Source organism: Notolepis coatsorum (genome assembly GCF_963971535.1).
Source record: "Notolepis coatsorum genome assembly, contig: SCAFFOLD_211, whole genome shotgun sequence".
NCBI classification, from domain to species: Eukaryota; Metazoa; Chordata; class Actinopteri; order Aulopiformes; family Paralepididae; genus Notolepis; species Notolepis coatsorum.
This window is the reverse complement of record NW_028171919.1, coordinates 134,921-157,079: the sequence shown is the minus strand read 5'-3', so window position 1 is coordinate 157,079 and position 22,159 is coordinate 134,921. Positions and strand designations below refer to the sequence as shown.

The 22,159-nt window shown below is 40.1% G+C and overlaps 1 protein-coding gene across 1 annotated transcript in view; it reads left to right on the top strand.

Annotated features, from left to right (window-relative positions):
• Window positions 1–19,037, top strand: part of LOC311248154 (homeobox protein PKNOX2-like) — a gene marked incomplete at its 3' end in the record, with an annotated part of 127,020 nt that extends 107,983 nt beyond the window's left edge. Inside the window, 3 exon segments of the mRNA XM_084339092.1 lie at window positions 1–62; window positions 16,775–16,950; window positions 18,745–19,037. The exon segment at window positions 1–62 is cut by the window's left edge and continues 15 nt beyond it. Coding sequence (XP_084195218.1) covers window positions 1–62; window positions 16,775–16,950; window positions 18,745–19,037 — 531 coding nt within the window.
• Between the last annotated feature and the right edge of the window lie 3,122 nt (window positions 19,038–22,159).

Sequence of the window (22,159 nt, the reverse complement as noted above, 5' to 3'; positions counted from 1 at the left end):
GAAGATGAAAAGAGGCAGATCGCAGGACAAACCAACCTAACGCTGTTACAAGTCAACAACTGGTGAGCTATTGTATTACTGAACTAACCGCAGTGAGAGGGTTTCACTACGTCATGTTGTGTGTTAGACTAGGATTCAGGCTTTGATTCATTTGAGTTTGAACGTTGTCCTTTAAGTACATTGGTAGCATTGTGCCGCCATCTTCTGGTCATACAAGTGAAGTACATCGAAAATCGAATGCAGTCCCTTTAGCCTGGGTTTTGATTGATTGATTGAAAAGTTTATTAACAGATTGCAGAATGGGTACAGTACAGTACAGCTCAATACATACAATTGTTAAGGGGATGCAGACCAGAGAAAGACTTTCGTCTTGTTTACATCAGTGTCCCCCATTTTCAATTCATCATAACATATAATGACATACATGACATACAGATAGACAGTACTGCTACATCTATACATTTATGACATATCAGATTTGCAAATACAGTACTGTTTGTGATACAAAAGTGTCCAGAAAAAGAGTGTATATACATTTGGCGTAGAAACTGTACATTGGAGGAGGTTGGGTGGGTGGGGTGGGGTTGGGTGGGTTGGGTGAGGGCTGTACATTGGAGGTTGGGGGGGGGGGGGGGGTTGGGTAGGGGACACACACACATTTTACACTGTACATTGGAATACTGACAAAGCCTTACTTGGTAATTTACTGTACAACTAGGTTAGGACATTTGTAGGGGCCAGTTTCGAATTGCAGTCTCACGTAGGTGTTTTTTTAGAGTGTTTTTGAAAGTGGGTAGTGATTCACATTCCTTTACAGCTTTGGGTAGGGCGTTCCACATTGATGTGGCATAATTGCGAAGCGTGTTTAGTCCCTTGTTTGAGCCGAATCTGGGTTTTACATGATTTGTAGAGCTCCCACTGGTGTTGTGATCGTGGTATTCACTGACCTTTGGGAAGTATTTTGACATGTACATGGGTACCTTGGTCGCGTAGTGTATCTTGTAGACCAGGCCCATTGCAAGTTGCTGTACTCTGTCGTCTACTCTAAGCCATCCTAGGTTGTCAAAGTGGGCAGGGGTGAGGTGGGTTCTAGGAGTCAGGTCAAGCAGTAGTCTGACTAGCTTGTTTTGAGATGTTTGTAATTTGTTTTTTAGTGCCTTTGAGGTGCTAGCATAGTCGTAGTACCCTTGAATGAGTGCTCCTGCTAGAGTCTTCAGGGTATTCTTGTTTACCAGAGAGGAGATCCGGTACAAGAATCGCGTTCGTTGGTTGACTTTTTTTATTACATTGGATGCCATTTTGTCACAGGAAAGATTAGCCTCTAGGATGGAACCCAGGTAGGTAATTTCATCTTTCCTTGTGATAATATTGTCACCCACTGTCACCCACTGTAACCGAGAACCGGGTTGTTGTTGAATGAATGAAGAATGAATGAACGAACGAACGAACGAACGAACGAACGAACGAACGAACGAACGAACGAACGAACGAACGAACGAACGAACGAACGAACGAACGAACGAATGAATGAATGAATGAATGAATGAATGAATGAATGGATGAATGAATGAATGAATGAATGAAGTTACCCCCCCACCCAACCACCTCCTATGTACAGTTCCCCCACCCCCACCCCACCTACCCAACCCCCCACCCCACCTCATCCAATGTACAGTTTCTTCGTCAAATGTATATACTCTCTTTTTTAGACTATTTTTGTATCACAAACAGTACTGTATTTGTGAATGAGCAAATGAATGAGCACTTTATTTAACAGATTGCAGAATGGGTACAATACAGTACGGCTCAATACACACAATTGTTAAGTGGATGCAGACCAGAGAAAGACGTTTGTCTTGTTTACATCAGGGTCCCCCATTTTCAATTCATAGTTTCAATGTGGATTGTGTCATCCGATCATGCCGGGACACGTTTAATAATGTCAGGTCTGGACAGATCTCAGATCAGATTTTGGTCACATTTGTGATCCGATGAGCGAGCCAGACCCTTTTTATAGTTTATGGCCAGAGCGCATGCCGAGATGCATGGCCGGTTTATGCCACAAGGGCTACAGCATGTTCATACTGCAAGCTTTAGTGCACAATTTGATTTACTGCTCTGATTTACTTTATTTTCTTTGTTTGGCTGTGTTCACATTATTATTATTATTATTATTATTTTTTTTTTAAATGTGGCCAATATCATATTCCAGCTCCTGAACTGACCCACAGCACACATGAACAATAATGAAGATGGACATAGACAGGGGAGTAGCTGGGGGGGGGGGGGGGGGGGGGGGGGGGTTAGGATGATTCCAAGGGCCAAGCACTGGGGGGGGGGGGCCCAGAGAACACTATTATTATCTTTTTATTAATATGGTTTTATTATTATCCTAAAGTAAGTTAATGTAGATGACTAAAAAGTAAGTAAGTAAGTAAAAACCATATCATGCGTTTTCATCAATAAATAAATGCCCCAAATTCTTTAGGCTTGCGCTCTGACGTGCGCTCGCATGGATTGGGGGCCCACAAATACATTCTTTCGTGGGGCCCAGAATCTCCAGCTACACCCCTGGACGTAGACATGGAGGACGCTGGTGGAGTCACAGTTTATGGTTTAATTTAAACTCGTCGTCCGTGAGCACAGGATAATGGGCGCGAGGGAGAGGTGAAAGACGGCCATTTCTTCTCAAACAGTTCAGTTCAGTTCAGAGTTTTTTATTTGCCACATGGAATCATACAGTCAGAGTTTCTTCATTACACAATCATAAATAACATTCCATGGACAAAAGGAGCAGGGAGAAGAATAAATCTTATAGTTACCTGCCCCTTATTCCTAAACTAAACAAGTATTTACTTAATGGTCGGCGTACAACCTAATTTACACAAATAATAATTTATACCATTATACAATAAACTCACAATCCACAGTTAAACAAGAAATGTTTTAATAATAATAATAATAATAATAATAATAATAATAATAATAATAATAATAATAATAATAATAATAATAATAATAATAATAATAATAATAATAATAATAATAATAATAATAAAAGAAAGAGAAAAAAAAGAAAAGAAAAGATCTCACTATTCAGATCACATTTGATTTTCATACTGACTAAATTTTTTTTTTTTTTTTTTTTTCTTTTGAATTGATAAACACTTAAGCTCGCTATGGAGAGAATTCCACAACTTTACACCAATAACTGAAGGACACATCTGTTTAAGTGTGGTACGTGCAAACTGATGTTTAAAATTGTATTTTCTCCTACTACACAGACTGGTTATGATTAGGGCTGTCAGTTTATCGCGTTAATTAGATTAATTAATTACACAGCAAATGATCGTGCTATTAAAATGAACGCAAAATTAATACGATTTTTTTTTAAATATATATATTTTTAGTGCTGTCAATAGATTAAACAATTGTTTCTAATTAAACTCACAATTTTCTGTAATTAATATTCTAGATTCATCTAGATTAAAAATAGCATTTTTCTATTTAAGACCGAAGCTTGTAACAGATATTCACTTGAGTAAAATCATGGAATTAATGTAAAATCAACACAAATAAAGTATATTTAGATTCAAACACTATTTTAATAGCTTTCTTTGAATACAGTTTCTCTCCTGTGAAATACAAATGTTCAACAAAACCATCAACATTGACTCAGCTAGACCTCTTTCTTATATCCGCGGCGCTAAGATTGAAGAGTTACTCCATAGATTAATCTAGATTAATTTATTTTAATGCTTTAAATAATTTAAATTAATCTCCAAAGTTAAAGCATTAATTTTGACAGCCCTACTTCTTAATTATTATTATTTTTTAATCTCATTAATTCCATAAGAACGTAGAATAAACATTTACAGACTTTTTTTTTAAATGGTCCATTTGCTATCTGATTCTATGGATCTCAGGGAATGTATTCCCAGTGTCAGAAATACTGTGTCTGTTACTAGGCTTGAGTCAATTGTAATGAACCAAATGAGAATATCAATAAAAAAAAAAATTATCTTTGACTGTGAATAACACCATGCTCAAATTGACCAGACGTGAAAAATCTAAGCAAATTAATAAATGGAAGATGATTAAACAGACGGTTTTGTAGATACAGTACTGAATTCTGCCATCCGGACACTATGCCATTTGAAATATGATTATAGAATATAAAATATCAGGCCTAAAATGGTTATGCGATTAAAATGTGATTAATTTGATTAATTAATTACAAATCCTGTAATGAATTCGATATTTTTTTTATCGCCTGACAGCACTAGTTATGATACGTCCCTTGAGATTGGCTTGCACAGAGGTATCACCTCAAATACCTAGAAGGTAAACTCCTCACTGTCCCTCCACTGACCACCTCCAGCACAGCTGTCTTCCATGTTTGCATGTGTAACTGGTCTAAAGGCCACCCTCTGTGTCGTCGTCGTGTATTGGAAGTGATGAGACAGTTGTTGCCATTCAGTGTTTTATTTCCCCTGAGAAGACATTCCACAGGCACATATCAACACTTGGCCAGCAGATGGCGTCAATAACTTGCATAGGCCCTGTCAGCATTCCAGATAGTCTCGCCATTTTGAATGGTATATTGAAATATCACATTTACAATGAAATACACCATGAAATAATACAAAATAAACAATAAGATATCTCAAATTACCTGAGAAGACATTCCACAGGCACATATCAACACTTGGCCAGCAGATGGCGTCAATAACTTGCATAGGCTACAGTGGGGGAGAAATGTCACGCTATCAGAACGAGGCCTACACGCATTGTTCAGCCATTACCACAAACTCAGTCAGCATGTGTCATACAATAGTTCGCCACCACAGCTAAACCACGTTACAAAAGGTGCAGAATTGTTCACATTAACACAGTTACCACTATATACAACTCCGGTTCATTGCCCGGCAACTATTTACAATAGTACAAGAATTATTTATCAATATTCTTTTAGACCTGATATATTTACAGACACTGAAAGCACGTCTTACCCCTGTCAGCATTCCAGATAGTCTGGCGCGAGAGGGGAGGTGCAAGGGGAAAAACGTCACTTCGGCAGGAAGTGACGATTTCAAAATAAAAGGCTACGAGTAAAAGATAATAATAAACAATTTAAAATAAAACGTTAGGGAGGGATCTTTGTGGAATACAACATTAGTATATTTTATATACCTGCTACACATGGATTCTGACATGACTGTTCACACTGAGGTCACATGACTGTTCACACTGAGGTCACATGACTGGTCACATGACTGTTCACACTGAGGTCACATGACTGTTCACACTGAGGTCACATGACTGTTCACACTGAGGTCACATGACTGTTCACACTGAGGTCACATGACTGTTCACACTGAGGTCACGTGACTGTTCACACTGAGGTCACATGACTGTTCACACTGAGGTCACATGACTGTTCACACTGGGGTCACATGACTGTTCACACTGAGGTCACATGACTGTTCACACTGAGGTCACATGACTGTTCACACTGAGGTCACATGACTGTTCACACTGGGGTCACATGACTGTTCAGACTGAGGTCACGTGACTGTTCACACTGAGGTCACATGACTGTTCAGACTGAGGTCACATGACTGTTCACACTGGGGTCACATTGCAAAATAAATCTGACCTGTATCTGTGATTCGTGAAAGTGGCCCAAATCAGAATAGAAAAGATCAGATTCCGTGTGATCTGTGCTGTTCACACTGTCATGTAAGAATCAGATCTGAGTCACATTATGAGCAAAATAAATCTGATTTGGGCCACTTTTGCCTGCAGTTTGAACAGTGCCACGGTGTCCCTCAGGAGACACATTTACATTTAGTCATTTAGCTGACGCTTTTATCCAAAGCGACTTACACGTTCTGTGCGACAAGTCATAAGGAAGGGTACAACTCTATCAGCTGAGTAACAATGTTCATCATCATCAAAGTGTTGAGTGCTACAGTGTAGGTTAGTATATTAGGACAAGTGCATGACCGTAAGGTTAGTTAGGGTTAGATATATATATATATATATATTTTTTTTTTCAGATAATGGTTGAAGAAGATTGGACGGGTTTCGGCTGTCCTAACTGGGGTGGGCAGTTCATTCCACCATTGTGGGGCAAGGACTGAGAAAAGGCAGGTTCTCCTTGATGACCTGAGGTTACAAATCAGCTGTGACTTTGTAAACAACAGTTATGGAATGACCAATTTAAGAGCAAGAAAGCAGACGCTGGATACAAGTTGAAAGTCAATGGCTTCAGGTTCTCAGTCGATTTATTCAGCAGGGCACCAGCGGTAGAAATACAGCAATATCACTGGATACAAAGAATCTCTCTGACACACAGCTTGTCCTGTCGTGTGTGTGTGTTCTAATGTCAAGATGTGTGGTTTATATGTGTGTCAACCGAATCTAAATGCTGTGATGTGATTTGCTTATCACTACCTGGGTAAACTACAGCCCCCTCAGCATCGACGGGGCACCGGTTGAGAGAGTCAACAGCTTTAAGTACCTCGGAGCCTACATATCCGAGGACTTGACATGGACCACACACATTGACAGTGTTGTGAAGAAGGCACGACAACGCCTCTACTTCCTCAGGCGCCTAAGGCAGTTCCAAGTCAGTCAGAAGATCCTTAAGAACTTCTACTCATGTACAATAGAGAGCATCTTGACCGGCAACATCACCTCCTGGTTTGGGAATAGCACTGCACAAGACCGAAGCAGACTACAAAGAGTGACACGTTCAGCCGAACGCACAATTGGAGGGGGGCTCCCCACCCTCCAGAACATTTACAACAAGCGTTGCAAGGGCAAGGCTAAGAGAATCATTAAAGACTCCAGTCACCCGAACAACTGCCTCTTTGAACTGCTGCGGTCAGGCAAGCGATACCGGAGTCTCAAGGCGAGCACAGAAAGACTCAGAAGAAGCTTCTATCCCCAGGCCATCAGGCTGCTAAACGAACAATGAATGAACACTACACAACAACAACCACCAAACGCACATAGCACACACATCCACACGCACACACTCACTTTAAACAAACACACTGTAGCACCCACTCCACACACTTTATAGCACACACCCACTTTAAACAAACACACTGTAGCACCCACTCCCCACACTTTATATTTATTGATGAAGGATTGCACTACAACTCGTACACCTTACTGTAAATTGTACCTAAAATTGTACCTCATCCCATTTCTGCTTTGCACTAGATAGTACTGTACATTAGTACACTGCATAGTATTGTATATTATATGGTAACTCAGAACATTGTACATATGTCTATACCGAACACTGTGACCTCATTTTTCTTCTTCTAAATTACATGCTATATTATGTTATTTGATACTATCTTGTCTAGCACAGTCTCTGGAGCGTAACAGTAAGAAGCATTTTGTATGAAAGTATTCTGTACTTCTGTATGACAACTATTAAAGAACTTGAACTTGAACTGGTTTTGGTCTCTGTCTGTGTGAGATTCTAATGGGTGAGGGGGTGTGAGCTCTACTTTCGGTCACCTGCAATACTGGGTGTGTGTGTCATTCATCAGTGTGTGTGTTCCACTTAACCAGTCTGTCTTGTTAGTTTAGACAATGGTCACTGTGTGTGTGTGTGTGTGTGTGTGTGTGTGTGTGTGTGTGTGTGTGTGTGTGTGTGTGTGTGTGTGTGTGTGTGTGTGTGTGTGTGTGTGTGTGTGTGTGTGTGTGTGTGTGTGTGTGTGTGTGTGTGTGTGTGTGTGTGTGTGTGTGTGTGTGTGTGTGTGTGTGTGTGTGTGTGTCAATTAGGTTTGCCAAGGTCAAGCCAAACTGTGGTCAGCTAGCCATTCTGAATAATGCTATAATACTGTTGAAATAACTATTACTAATGAATCAAAAATACACTATAATATCAAATCTATTAGCCATGTGAACATAAATTGTTACTTCAGACCCTCCCGGAGCTCGGATAGGAGTGGGTCTGAGATGGCCAGAAGATGCAGAGCGTAGGGGTCTTGAGGGTGTGTAGTTAGAGACCATTGACCGGAGGTAGGCGGGAGCGGGAGACACACTAGGGAGATCTGGGAGCATGCTCTCTTTGAAAAACAGGCACTGGAATACTCATGTGTAACGTAGGGCCTTTTGATGAAGGATATCGGGACACAATTGGTGCCCTTGTACTAGGGGTCACCAGAGGGGTCACCAGAGGGGTCACCAGAGGCCTCACGATACGATGCTATCACGATACTTGAGTCACGATATGATAGTATTGCGATACTAAATATATTGCGATATGCCGAGTATTGCGATATTAATATTGCGATTTATTGCTCTTTATTACCTTTTTTCAACTGCTAAGTAAAACTTTGTCAACATTTTTTATCTAATAAAATAAAGTTTTCAGTCTGTTCATCTCACTTCAATCATTTTTATTGCAGAACATGGTATTTTCTCAAGCAGACAGATGTCAACACTGTAATCTGTGTTGCATGTACCTGACAAACTGAACTGTTTGTATTACAGTCATATTCCAACCTTTATTTACCCAGGCAAGCAAGTAAGAGCAAATTCTGATTTTATTTATTGTCAAAAGTATGCATAATGTTGTGTTAATTCCACGACAAGAGATATGTAATGTTAATTACCTGAAATTATTCAGTTTTTTTTTAGGGGGGGCCCTGCATATATCGGTATCGGTGGATATCGGTTGATATCGGTATCGTAAATTAAGAGTTGGACAATATCGGTATATCGGTATCGGTAAAAAAGCCAATATCGAACATCCCTAATAAAAACACAATAAAGCCCTAGAGCTTGTTTCCATTGTGGTCCTTGAACACATGTGCACATGAGCATACTGTAAAGATGCAGAGAGCACGAACAGGACCAAGTGTGGAGCCACAGTGACCTCACAACATCACATCTGTATGATCAGAAATCACATTGATGTGACTAGTGTAGCCCCAGCCATTCATTCGTCTGTGTATTTAAATCACATTGATGTGACTAGTGTAGCCCCAGCCATTCATTCGTCTGTGTATTTAAATCACATTGAAGTGACTAGTGTAGCCCCAGCCATTCATTCGTCTGTGTATTTAAATCACATTGATGTGACTAGTGTAGCCCCAGCCTTTCATTTGTCTGTGTACTTAAATCACATTGAAGTGACTAGTGTAGCCCCAGCCATTCATTTGTCTGTGTACTTAAATCACATTGAAGTGACTAGTGTAGCCCCAGCCTTTCATTTGTCTGTGTACTTAAATCACATTGAAGTGACTAGTGTAGCCCAAGCCATTCATTCGTCTGTGTACTTAAATCACATTGATGTGACTAGTGTAGCCCAAGCCATTCATTCGTCTGTGTATTTAAACAATCCAAGGCACGGATTCTTTGTAGCTGACAGATTGTCAGAAAACCTTGCAGTTATTACTCTACTAAACTCTAAATACACATCTCTGGAACTCAGTATCTAGTTCCCCTTTGTGACCCCTTGTCGGCTGTGCTAGTGTTAAAATGTAACACTATTCATTGTCAATGGTAATATATGAGGATATCTAGACTAAAAGCAGCATTCGTTTTGGAAATCTACCCGGTTTGATTTTAACGCTATAGTAATTAAAAAAGGTGAATACATGTGAACAACGGTTGTTGATTGTTGTGAGTATGAAAATAAAGATGGTGACTTCTTCACAGGCAAAGGGACAGAGGTGCTGAAGATAGAAATGGAATATGTGAATATCCAATATCTAACCCTGACTAACCGTACTGTCATGCACTTGTCCTAATAAACTAACCTACACTGTAGCCCTCAACACTTTGATGAACATTGTTACTCAGCTGATAGAGTTGTGCCCTTCCTGATGGCTTGTCGTACAGAACTTGTAAGTCGCTTTGGATAAAAGCGTCAGCTAAATGACTAAATGTAAATGTAAATGTAGAGCAAGGCACTAATACTGCCAAGGGTTGGGGGTTCCATTCCCTTTTTAGCTCAATGGGTAGAAGATGGCATTAACACAACAAGGGCTGGGGGTTCAATTCCTTTTATTCACTCAATGGGTAGAAGATGGCATTAACACAGCAAGGGCTGGGGGTTCAATTCCCTGACTGTTTGAGTTCTCCACTCGACTACAGTGCTATACGGTTCTTACATGGGTACGAGTTGCAAAGTTATAACATAGTACTTACTTACAAAAAGTATTGAACTAGCTGATGAATAAAATCTTAGAATTAAATTAACATTAGCGTGAGTTTTAATGGATGACACGTGTACAAAAGGGGAACTCCAGTAGTATAGTATCTGCAAGACAGGTTTTCTGACAATCTGTCAAATACAAAGAATCCTTGCCAAGGATTGCTTAATCAGCGCACCAGCCATCAGGAAGTTATGGAATATTTTCTCATTCAGTTTGGCATCTTGTCTGACAACAAGTCTAACTGTCTAACTGCTGTCGGCAAGCTACACCAATATTTTGTAAAATATAAAAACGTGAAAAGATTTCATTTTTCATTTCATTTCTAAATATATATATATATATATTTCAAGCAAGTACAATGTATAGCCTACAGTACACAGTGAGCTGCAAAGAAGACTGTCAAACTGTTTTTATATGACCCTAGATCAGGTATGGTCCTTGATATGACCCTAGATCAGGTATGGTCCGTGATATTACTCTCTAAAGTCTTAGAGAGAATTGTATTGCATCATGTAAGTTCTTTTTTAGTCACTTCTGACAATACGTTTGCGTTCAAAGCCAAGCATGGCACTGACCTTTGTATCTATGCTTTGAAAGAAGTTATTAATATGTATAAGGGTAAGAATTCCTCTGTGTTAGTCGGTTTTATTGATGCCTCTAAGGCATTCGACCGAGTTTATTGTTTTGTTTATTGTTATTCGCACTTACAAACATACATTCTGGGATAAAATAAAAGAAGAACAGTTAAAATGTGCAGGAAAGGTCAAAAAACCCAAGGGCTTATAAGCGACCTCCCCTCTTAAACCTATATAGGATAACTACACAACCCCCCCCCCCCCCCACATTATGCATAAACACATGTGCATATCCCTCTCTCATACACACAGATACATACAATACAGCATTATACAACTATTATAATGTTGGGATTTAAAAAAAAAAAAAGACTTTACACAAATACACATGGATACTATAGACTACAGGATCTGTAGTTCTTTTTTAAGCTTACTTTTAAATATATTTAAAATGGAACATGTTTCTATTCGATTTTGTATATCATTCCACATCACTGCACCTTGATAAACAAATGAAAATTTGGCAACAGAGGTCCTACAGAAAGGAATGCGTAAGTCTTTACTCATTCATTTCATGCTCCGCTGAGACACCTGATGTACAAATGTATCTGTCGTCTGAATGTGTCTCAGAACAGGATCATCCTGTTGCTGACTCAACCGAGTAAAGCTCCAGTCCTGTATCTGGAAGTATTGGTACAGTGCCCTGTCGTAGAGCTGCTATTGGTTTATGTTTTTATTTATTGTGATGTAATTTGTTGATTATGTTTGTGTGTTTTTTTACTCTGTGTGGACCCTGTGTATGTTAACCCTGTCACTGCCACACTACCAAAGGGTTATTATAACCCTTTCACCGCAACGATACAGAAGGTAAACCCTTTCACTGCCACACGACAAAGGGTTAACTCTTTCACAACCACGCTACAAAATCTTAACCCTTGCACTACCACACAACAGATGGTTAACCGTCTGTAGTGTGGTAGTGAATGGGTTAACCTGCTGTAGTGTGGTAGTGAAAGGGTTAATACAGATGATGATGATGATGATGATGATGATGATGATGATGATGATGATGATGATGATTACCCTAGATTAGGTATAGTACTTGATATTACCCTAGATCAGGTGTACATTTACATTTAGTCATTTAGCTGACGCTTTTATCCAAAGCGATTTACAAGTTCTTACGACAAGCCATCAGGAAGGGTACAACTCTATCACCTGAGTAATCAGTGAGTAATCACCATGTTCATCAAAGTGTTGAGTGCTACAGTGTAGGTTAGTTTATTAGGAAAAGTGCAAGGAAAGGTTAGTTAGGGTTCGATTTTTTTTTTCTCATTATTTCAGATACTGGTTGAAGAAGTGCGTCTTTAGTCGATGGCGAAAAATTGGACGGGTTTCTGTCCTAACTGGGGTGGGTAGTAGTTCATTCCACCATTGTGGGGCAAGGACTGAGAAAAGGCGACTTCTCCTTGATGACGCTCCCGGAGACGGCCAGAATATGCAGAGCGTAGGGGTCTTGAGGGTGTGTAGTTAGAGACCATTGACCGGAGGTAGGCGGGAGCGGTTCCCTTTGCCGCACGGCATGCCAGGTCGAGGTGTAGGCCTTGCTATTACTATAGATAAGGTGTAGGCCTTGATATTACCTTAAATCAGGGGTAGGCCTTGATATTACCCAAGATCAGGGGTATTCATATAACAATATTGAGAAGCTACACGTATTGTGTGGCTACCTTTCTAGACAGCCTACAACTCTGCAGCTCGGACTATTCTGCAGCACTACCTTAGTAATTTCTAGGGCTGTCCCCGACTAAGGATTTGGATGGTCGACTATGATTGGCCAAAATTTGCTGTTAGTCGACTATTGGTCGACAAAAAAAGGAAAAAAAAAGTATAATAAAATAAAAAAATAAAAAATAAAAAAAATTACATTTTTTATCATTCCATTTGGGCTGTGGGGGGTGCTTAATGTCTGAAGGAGTTGACTGAAGGCTTCTTGTCCTCTGCAAAAGCATGCAATTGGTCCACTGATGGATACATCTTGATATTTGTCTAGTGTGTTCATTAGATGGGTGAAATCCTCTTTCAGTGCCTCTGTGCCTGTTTTCGTAGGCAGTTAGCCTCTGGTATGCGTGCCATTAGCGTTAGCCACGCTTCTAGGCCTCTTTTCTTTTGGAAAGAATGATTAAAAAATCATATATATATTTTTTGTGTATTCAACTAAGAGGTTGGCTAGTCGACTACGGCTCCTTTCGACCGATTAGTTGACTAATCGACTAATCGGGGTCAGCCCTAGTAATTTCCATGAAAGCACGCAATGTCTGGACCTCTGTGCTGAAACCTGACTTGCAGATACTCTACTAAACTCTTCCTGGAGTTCCCCCTTTGTACACCTGTCACCCATTAAAACGCACAGCAAAAAAACTGTACACAAAATAAATAATAAATAATACACCAGGCAGCTGTCTTACGCCTGTGTGACCTCTAGCTTTTGTCTCATGTGGTTCATAAATGGCCTCCGAACTGTGACTAGATCCACAAAGAATGGATTGCACGGAGCAAGTTGCACCCTTACTTACAATTCATTATGAATTGAAAATGGGGGACCCTGATAATAATAATAATAATAATAATAATAATAATAATAATAATAATAATAATAATAATAATAATAATAATAATAATAATAATAATAATAATAATAATAATAATAATAATAATAATAATAATAATAACTTTATTTGTATAGCACTTTTCATACAGAGGTTGCAGTTCAAAGTGCTTCACAACAGTAAAAAATACAGGCATAAGCGAGCATAAAAAGATAGACAGGTAACAAGGTATGGCAAATCACAGTGTTTCACATTAGGATCTAGCATCCCAATAGGCTCTCCGCTTACAGTTTTCAATAACACAAATAAAATGATTCAGTTTAAAAATAGTCAAAAAATTATAAAATAGAACGGACATAAAAAATACAGGCATGAGCGAGCATAGCAAGGTATGGCAAATGATGTAAACAAGACGAAAGTCTTTCTCTGGTCTGCATCCCCTTAACAATTGTGTGTATTGAGCCGTACTGTATTGTACCCATTCTGCAATCTGTTAATACAATTTGCATTCAATCAATCAATCTGCACGGTGATTGATTGAATGAAAATACATTTTCCCTCGTGTGCGACAGTACAGCTCCGACCAGCATTATGATTAGAATGAGTATTATGCATAAATAGTAGGAAACATGTTTGTATAGGAAATTACTAGTTTTAGTTTAGTTTTTGTAAATATTGCCTTGAAATAGAGAAGCTGAAAAGGGTAGCAGGATGTAGCCTTCAATATATAAAGAAATGATATTGTCAACAGATATGGTTGAAAAACAAACAATGTTTTAAATGTAATTGTAGATACAATATTGTAGTTACAATTTCTTTAATTGAATTAACTTAAACTAGAAAAGTAAATACAAACTAAATTAACATTGTAACTTACAGTTGACAGAAGGACAGTTTCCTTCTGAAGCACAACTTAAGAAATGTCTCATCCTTCCAGTCGGGACCATTTGTCACAAACCCCCACCAATTGGTACAGGCAGGGACGTGCACAGGACTTTAGAGGGGCAGGTGCTCAAAGGCTGAAAAGGGCAGTACACTTGTGTGTATATATTAAGCGAGCGCGCGCGAGCACGATTTTTAAGGGCCCTTTTCGGGCGGGGGGCCCCCTTTTTATGCTTTTTGGGGGGTTTTGGTGATCAAATATTGAATATTGAACTATAATAATCAGTGCAGGAGCTTACTTATCCTTGAAAGACACTTTTATCACTCAGGGGGGAGGGAATAAGTGCTTACCCTACAGACCCCAAGAAGTGCTGTATATTCTGTATTGTTTAAATGCATTTTTTATTCCAATCCCGATTTGTATTTGAGATTCCCAAATCCCATCGGACTTGACTTCTTTGTGTCCCTCAATGAGTGTAATACCAGCATTCAACAGCGGTTTCTATCATGATCATCATCACCACCCACGCTATGCATAAAATATATAGGTCCGCGGAGAGGCATGCTGAGGAGGCCGTGCAAACTGCAATGGAATATGGGGCATCTCTCTCTCTTTACCTAATATTTTGATTCTATCCTGACATTTTTCAGTTGGAAGGGCAGTCTATATGCGTAACAGTAAAAAAAAAAAAAAAATCTAAAAGGGCACTTTTTTGATGAGGCTCAAAAAGGCAGGTGCTCAGGCACCCCTTGGCCTCTATGTTTGCACGTGCCTGGGTACAGGGCTTGTATTTTGGTTTGGCTCTTCTCGTTCTTTGTTATGATATTGTTATGCAAAGACACGTAGCTAGGTGAGTACCGGTACTTGGCGCACGGCACGACGAGTCGAGTGAAAGTTGTGAAAGCATTTTTGCGTGCGCGTGCTTCTGCTCAGAAAAGTGGTGGTACCGCAGGGCATGAGCACTGCACCTCTGATTTAAACCAGCATGAGTTTTGCGTGCGGTATCTGCTCCGTCTTTGCGAGCTATCCACTAAGAACATTGCGCGAATGAGATACTAGCTGCCCATATGTGTGCAGTTTTCTCATAGACTTCAATGCATTCAGCGTTTTTTCTCTTCCTGTTTTCGCTTGTGACTTTTCACCTATAGATCCCTGATTCGCAGATCCCCACGTGGGGTATCATTGGAAAGCCACACTCATTGACTACAACCCTGTCCAAATATTTTCTAGATCGCCAAATGATTGATGGAGCAAGAGTCCATTATGGAAAGGAGACTTTGAACAGTTTGTTGTGTAAACAAGTATCTCTTCCTGGACAAAGTTCACCTTTTGTGCATTATTTGGATGGCCATTAAATCACACTGAAATGACTAGTGTAGGCCTTTAAAGAGGAGTTTAGTTGAATTTCAGTGTTCAGATGTTTTTCAGATTCTCAGACCCTGAGAAAGCATTCCTCATATGTTACACCCCATCTTCCCTCTTCTTCTGTCTCTCTTCCCCTCTATCTCTTCCCATGTGTCTCTTCCCATGTGTCTCTTCCCACTCTTCCCCCCCCTCTCTTCTTCTGTCTCTCTTCCCATCTCTATCTTCTTCTGTCTTTCTTCCCCTCTCTCTCTTCTTCTGTCTTTCTTCCCCCCTCTCTCTTCTTCTGTCTCTCTTCCCTTCTCTCTCTTATGCTGTCTCTCTTCCCCTCTATCTCTTCCCATGTGTCTTTTCCCCTCTCTCTCTTCTTCTGTCTCTCTTCCCCTCTATATCTTCTTATATATCTCTTCCCCTCTCTCTCTTCTTATGTCTCTCTTCCCCTTCTCTCTCTTATTTTGTCTCTCTTCCCTTCTCTCTCTTCTTCTGTCTTTCTTCCCCTCTCTCTCTTCTTCTGTCTCTCTTCCCCTCTCTCTCTTCCCATCTATCTTCTCCTGTGTCTCTTCCCCTCTCTCTCTTCTATCTCTCTTCCCCTCTCTCTTCTTCTATCTCTCTTCCCCTCTCTCTTCCCCTCTCTATCTTCTTCTGTCTCTCTTCCCTTCTCTCTCTCTTCCCCTCTATCTTCTCCTGTGTCTCTTCCCCTCTCTCTCTTCTATCTCTCTTCCCCTCTCGCTTCTTATATTTCTCTTCCCCTCTCTCTCTCTTTCTGTCTATCTACCCCTCTCTCTCTTTGTCTGTCTCTCTTCCCCTCTCTCTCTTCTCCTGTCTCTCTTCCCCTCTCTCTCTTCTCCTGTCTCTCTTCCCCTCTCTCTCTTCTTCTGTCTCTCTTCCCCTCTCTTTCTTCTTTCTGTCTCTCTTCCCCTCTCTCTCTTCTCCTGTCTCTCTTCCCCTCTCTCTCTTCTTCAGTCTCTCTTCCCTTATCTCTCTTCTTCTTATGTTCTATATCAATCAGATCAGGTCGCTCTTGCAAATGTGTCTCAATTCGATTTTACCTGTATAAATAAAGGTTAGAAATTAAATGAAAATCAATCTCTCTCTCTCTCCCTTTCTCTCTCTCTTCTCCGCTCCCTTTCTCTCTCTGTCTCTCCCCCTCAGGTTTATCAATGCTCGGAGGCGTATCCTCCAGCCCATGTTGGATGCCAGTAATCCGGACCCGGCACCTAAAGCCAAGAAGATGAAGTCCCAGCACCGACCCACCCAGAGGTTCTGGCCCGACTCCATCGTGGCTGGAGTTCTGCAGACGCACCGCTCTCAGTCGGGGAACTCAGACAGTAGGCCAACGCCCGCACGCACACGTAGAATGGAGATTCCCATTGAAATTGACATTCCTGAAAGGAAACTTAAACACTTATTTATATACAAATTTTAACGTAGACCCTATTTTTGATAATTTCGATCAAGACATTTCGACCCTGATCTCCTCAACTTGATCACAAATGAGTGGGTTGTACCCCTGCTGTCTCCCCGGGGTACAACTCCATCTGACAGAGAGATTATATTTCCAAAACCACAAATGCCTTTTTAAGGTCACTTTGGCATTTCGTAAATATATTTAATCTTAACCTTGCACGGCAGCTGGATTCACATGAGATGAGGATGAGATCATGCGTGCTTGCCCCACTGGTCTGAGTTGTAGCAGGGAGAACTACAGCCAACTTGAACACCCAGAAAAAACGCAACTCACCAATTCGTGGTCCAATTGATAACACGTTGGGGATGCAGCACTAATAGGGCTGCACGATTTTGGGAAATAATCTAATTGCGATTATTCTGACAGATATTGCGATTGCGATTTGTGATGCGATTATAACATATTTAAAAAAAAAAATTACAAGAAGAATGTTGCTGCTTTCTGTAGTCGGGTCCCAACTGCAAAATTACTGTATTACCCTGTATTATACACTTTTACTATCATGTAGACTATTCTGCTTTGTGTTTACATGTGATGTATTGTATACATGCACATTTATTATGTTCTTGTGTGATGTATCGCACATTTTATTGCTGTGTGATGTATTGCAAATGTTATTGCTGTCATCTTGGCCAGGTATACCTTGCAAAGGAGATCTTGTATCTCAATGGGACTTCCTGGTTAATAAAAAAAAAAAAAAAAAAAATTATTGCAGGCTTGGCGATTTGATAATTGCATCATTCCAAATCGCGATTTCGATAAAAAAAAACAATTAATCGTGCAGCCCTATGCACTAATATCAGATATTGCTTCCCAGATTTTCCCAGAAAACCAAAATCCGATACCAAGAACAAAGCAAAGTGACTAGATGTGACTAGCGTTCTTAACCTCTTAAGCCCTAGCCCTATTTTCTGAAAATCCGCCTAAAAATACATACAACAACAATGATGAACAATCATCACAATTTGGTTACTCAAGCCTATAGTAACAGACACAATATTTCTGAGACTGGGAATACATTCCATGAGATCCATTGGTGTCCCTAGATACCAAGAACATGCTAATGGGCCTTGTAGAAGTGGAGCAATCTTCCATTTACTTAGGTATGTATTTTTAGGGCGGATTTTCAGAAAATAGGGCTGGGGCTTAACAGGTTAAAAAGTGGCCTGACTGGGGCTATATTTCGCACTATATTTCCTGGCCTGAATTCATTTTCCCAGTCCGGCCCTGCTTCAACCTATTGGTAAACAAACTTCCCACCTTGGACCGTAAACGAACACAGCATTAGTCCATCTCTAGGTTTTCTTATTCAAACCTTTATTTATTCTCGAAAAGACAATCGACATTTTCAATGTCGTCGAGACTTTACAGACATTTCAATGCAGCACATTTGTACAATATAACAATAATAAATATTAATAACTATCTATATATAGTGCTTTTCACACATGGGCCGCAGTCCAGAGTGCCCCACAGCGATTAGTATAAAATGAACATAGGCATAAAATCAGCACACAATTGACAGAATAAAAAAAACAATGCATAAATTGCAGGCATAAGAATAGGTATAAGAGACAATAAAAGTAGTGCAATGTAACGCTATGAATGCGTCTCAGTATCCTCCTCACGCCTCTCTGTCTGCCGCCCCCCTCAGCCCCCCTGAGCATGGACAGCCTGCAGCCGCTGTCCTCGGACTCGGCCACCCTCGCCATGCGGCAGGCCATGCTGGGAGCCGATGACTCCATGGACGGCACCGAGGAAGAGGAGGAGGAGGAGGAGGAGGAGGAAGAGGAGGAGGAGGAGGAGGAAGGGATGGAGGAGGAGGAGGACGAAGAGGAAGGAGAAGAAGATGAGATCGATGGAGGGAGACAGATGCCTGGCGGAGGAGGAGGAGGAGGAGGAGGGCGGAGAGACCTGAGCATGGAGCACGGAGAGGACCTGGAGTAGATGGAGAGAGAGGCACCGGGTTTCACATCCAACTCTCTGTTACTCCAGAGTCCCGCTGACACTGAACCAGCCCCGACGTCGAGACACACAGGGGAATTTAAGGGCATACACAGGATAGAAACACACAAAAAAAGGAAATGCATATCAATGTGATAGAAAGTTATATCGGAATCAATTTAATCGGAATCCTTTGTGCGATTTCCTCCGCAAAGTACTCTATTCTTTCAAAGTAAATGATATTTGAATTCCAATTACGAGACGCGTGTATTTTGTGAACGTACTCACGTCACGTCCCGCTCTTCGTTCTGGGATAACATTCCACACCGGAAGAAAATAAAATAAAAATGCGGACCAATATTGTTCCTTTCCAATTTGTTTTGATTTTGTTTTTCAAAGCCATCGTATTGGGAGTCCGTTGGGTTGCAGGGTGCGCGGTGGACTCAGTGTGGGGCATGAGGGTTGACTTATGGGTGACATTCGAGTCCAGTCCCCTGCGCTTCAAAAGGAAATAGAATCACTATAATCACGTCGCCGTGCGCAGGAATATACATCATCGGTGAACCGCCAATTTCAATGGATTTCTTTCCTGTCCAATTTCACTACAGAAGAGAATCTAATAATTTGCAGGATGAGGATTTATATTTTCTTTGAAGCCTCACATGTAGGACTGGATGCATGGACTATTCACAAGTGATCCCATACTGTACGTCGATATTCTAACGGGGAGCCAAGTTGTACTGACCTGTCTTGTGTTTGCTAAGACAATATTCAAACCATTTTGAAAAGGAAACTATTGTTCAAAGTATCAGATTGTCAGATTCTGTTGCCCAATTTAAACATCACCTAAAAACCTTCCTTTACTCACAGCTGTTTTGTTCATTTGTTATAGGCTGTTAGGTGAAGTGTGTTTTTAGTAAAGTGTGTTTGTTCCTGTGCAATAGAGCCTTTCCTCCAACATGGCTGCCTGTAACCAATGATAACCACTTCCGAAATAAAACAGTAACTTACTGCGCAGTGGTAGAGCAGGTAAAACATTTGAAAAGCACAATATTACCGTTCCTTGAGACTTGTTCAAAAGATCCAGTAATAATACACCAAATTAAATTTTTTGTTGTTGATATATTTATCATACATCAACACACGGCAACCGTTGTTTTGCACGTAGCGACCCGTGTTACTTCCAACATGGAGATCGAACGAACGGCCGTTCTAAACACTATGTGAAAGACCTCTATTCTGGGACATAGATTCCCGTGACTTATTTAGCATTTTGATAGAATAGAGTACAAAGAATTCCCAAATAAATAAATTTTGAGGTATACTTTGTATCCCATTAAAGATGTCGTCCACAACCTCTTGACTTTCTCTAGGTCTGTCCAATCAAAAGACTCTAAAAGACTCTTATAAAGAGCACACGATCGGAGTCAGATCATTTAGGACCTCCGGAGTCATAACAGTGAAGTAAAAATATTATTTTGAGGATGTTTGAATTATGTGTTCTGTCTTTTCTCACTAGCCTCTCGCCATAAAACGTTGGCTTCCACTGTCTGGATATCGATCCTTCATTGCCTTTTAATCACCCATAGCTTCTCAGGTTAACTACCATTCATTCTGCATTTCTTCCCCATAAAACACTGACGCATTGCTGCACAAAAAAAGAGAGAAATAAAATACATCTCAAGCATGACATCTGAAAAAATTTTGATCTATTTCCCATGAGCAAAAAAAAAAAAAAAAAAAAAACTAAAAAACAAACAAAAAGAAAAAATCAGTAAGCCAGTGTGTACTGATTGCACAAAGTATGTATATTAGATTTTTCACATGTTTGTATTATGTTGTTGAAGGCTTGCATATTTATTCCGTTTTTTTCCCCTTGATCTCGGAAGGTGGCTATGGAGCAACTTTATCGACAATGCCAGACAGACAATAGACTGTTGCTTCTGCCTGTAGGTGATGCAAGGGAGAACATTTCTGAATGGACATCAAATTAAGTGATTTAAAAGATAACTGGTGGACATACATACTTGACATCAGGCGTTTAAGGTGTTGACTAGTACAGAGGCCATCATTTCACTGATAGCTCTAGTGTTGAGAAACCATCCTGTACATTGTATCAAAAGCCTATGAAAGGCATTATACTGTTTGATACAATGTACATTTACATTTACATTTACATTTAGTCATTTAGCTGACGCTTTTATCCAAAGCGACTTACAAGTTCTTACAATGTACAAATTGTAAACATTTCCTCAGTAGAACATAATAAAGTCACGCGTGATTATAATACTGCAAGCTTCCTATGTATCATCGTGCTGTTTGAAGGCTTAACCCTTTCACTGCCACACGACAAAGGGTTAACCCTTTCACTGCCACAATACAGACGGTTTAACCCTTAACCGTCTGTCTGTAGTGTGGTAGTGAAAGGGTTAACATTCTGTAGTGTGGCAGTGAAAGGGTTCAAACATTTCCCCCATTGGCTTGTATTGGAACCTGGTGATAATGTACTAGTCATCATCATACTGTACTAGTCATCATCATACTGTACTAGTCATCATCATACTGTACTGTACTAGTCATCATCATACTGTACTAGTCATCATCATACTGTACTAGTCATCATAGTTTACTAGTCATCATCATACTGTACTAGTCATCATCATACTGTACTAGTCATCATCATACTGTACTAGTCATCATCATAGTTTACTAGTCATTATCATACTGTACTTGTCGTCATCATACTGTACTAGTCATCATCATACTGTACTTGTCGTCATCATACTGTACTAGTCATCATCATACTGTACTAGTCATCATCATCATACTTTACTAGTCATTATCATACTGTACTAGTCATCATCATACTGTACTAGTCATCATCATACTGTACTAGTCATCATCATAGTTTACTAGTCATTATCATACTGTACTAGTCATCATCATACTGTACTAGTCATCATCATCATACTTTACTAGTCATTATCATACTGTACTAGTCATCATCATACTGTACTTGTCGTCATCATACTGTACTAGTCATCATCATACTGTACTAGTCATCATCATCATACTTTACTAGTCATTATCATACTGTACTAGTCATCATCATACTGTACTAGTCA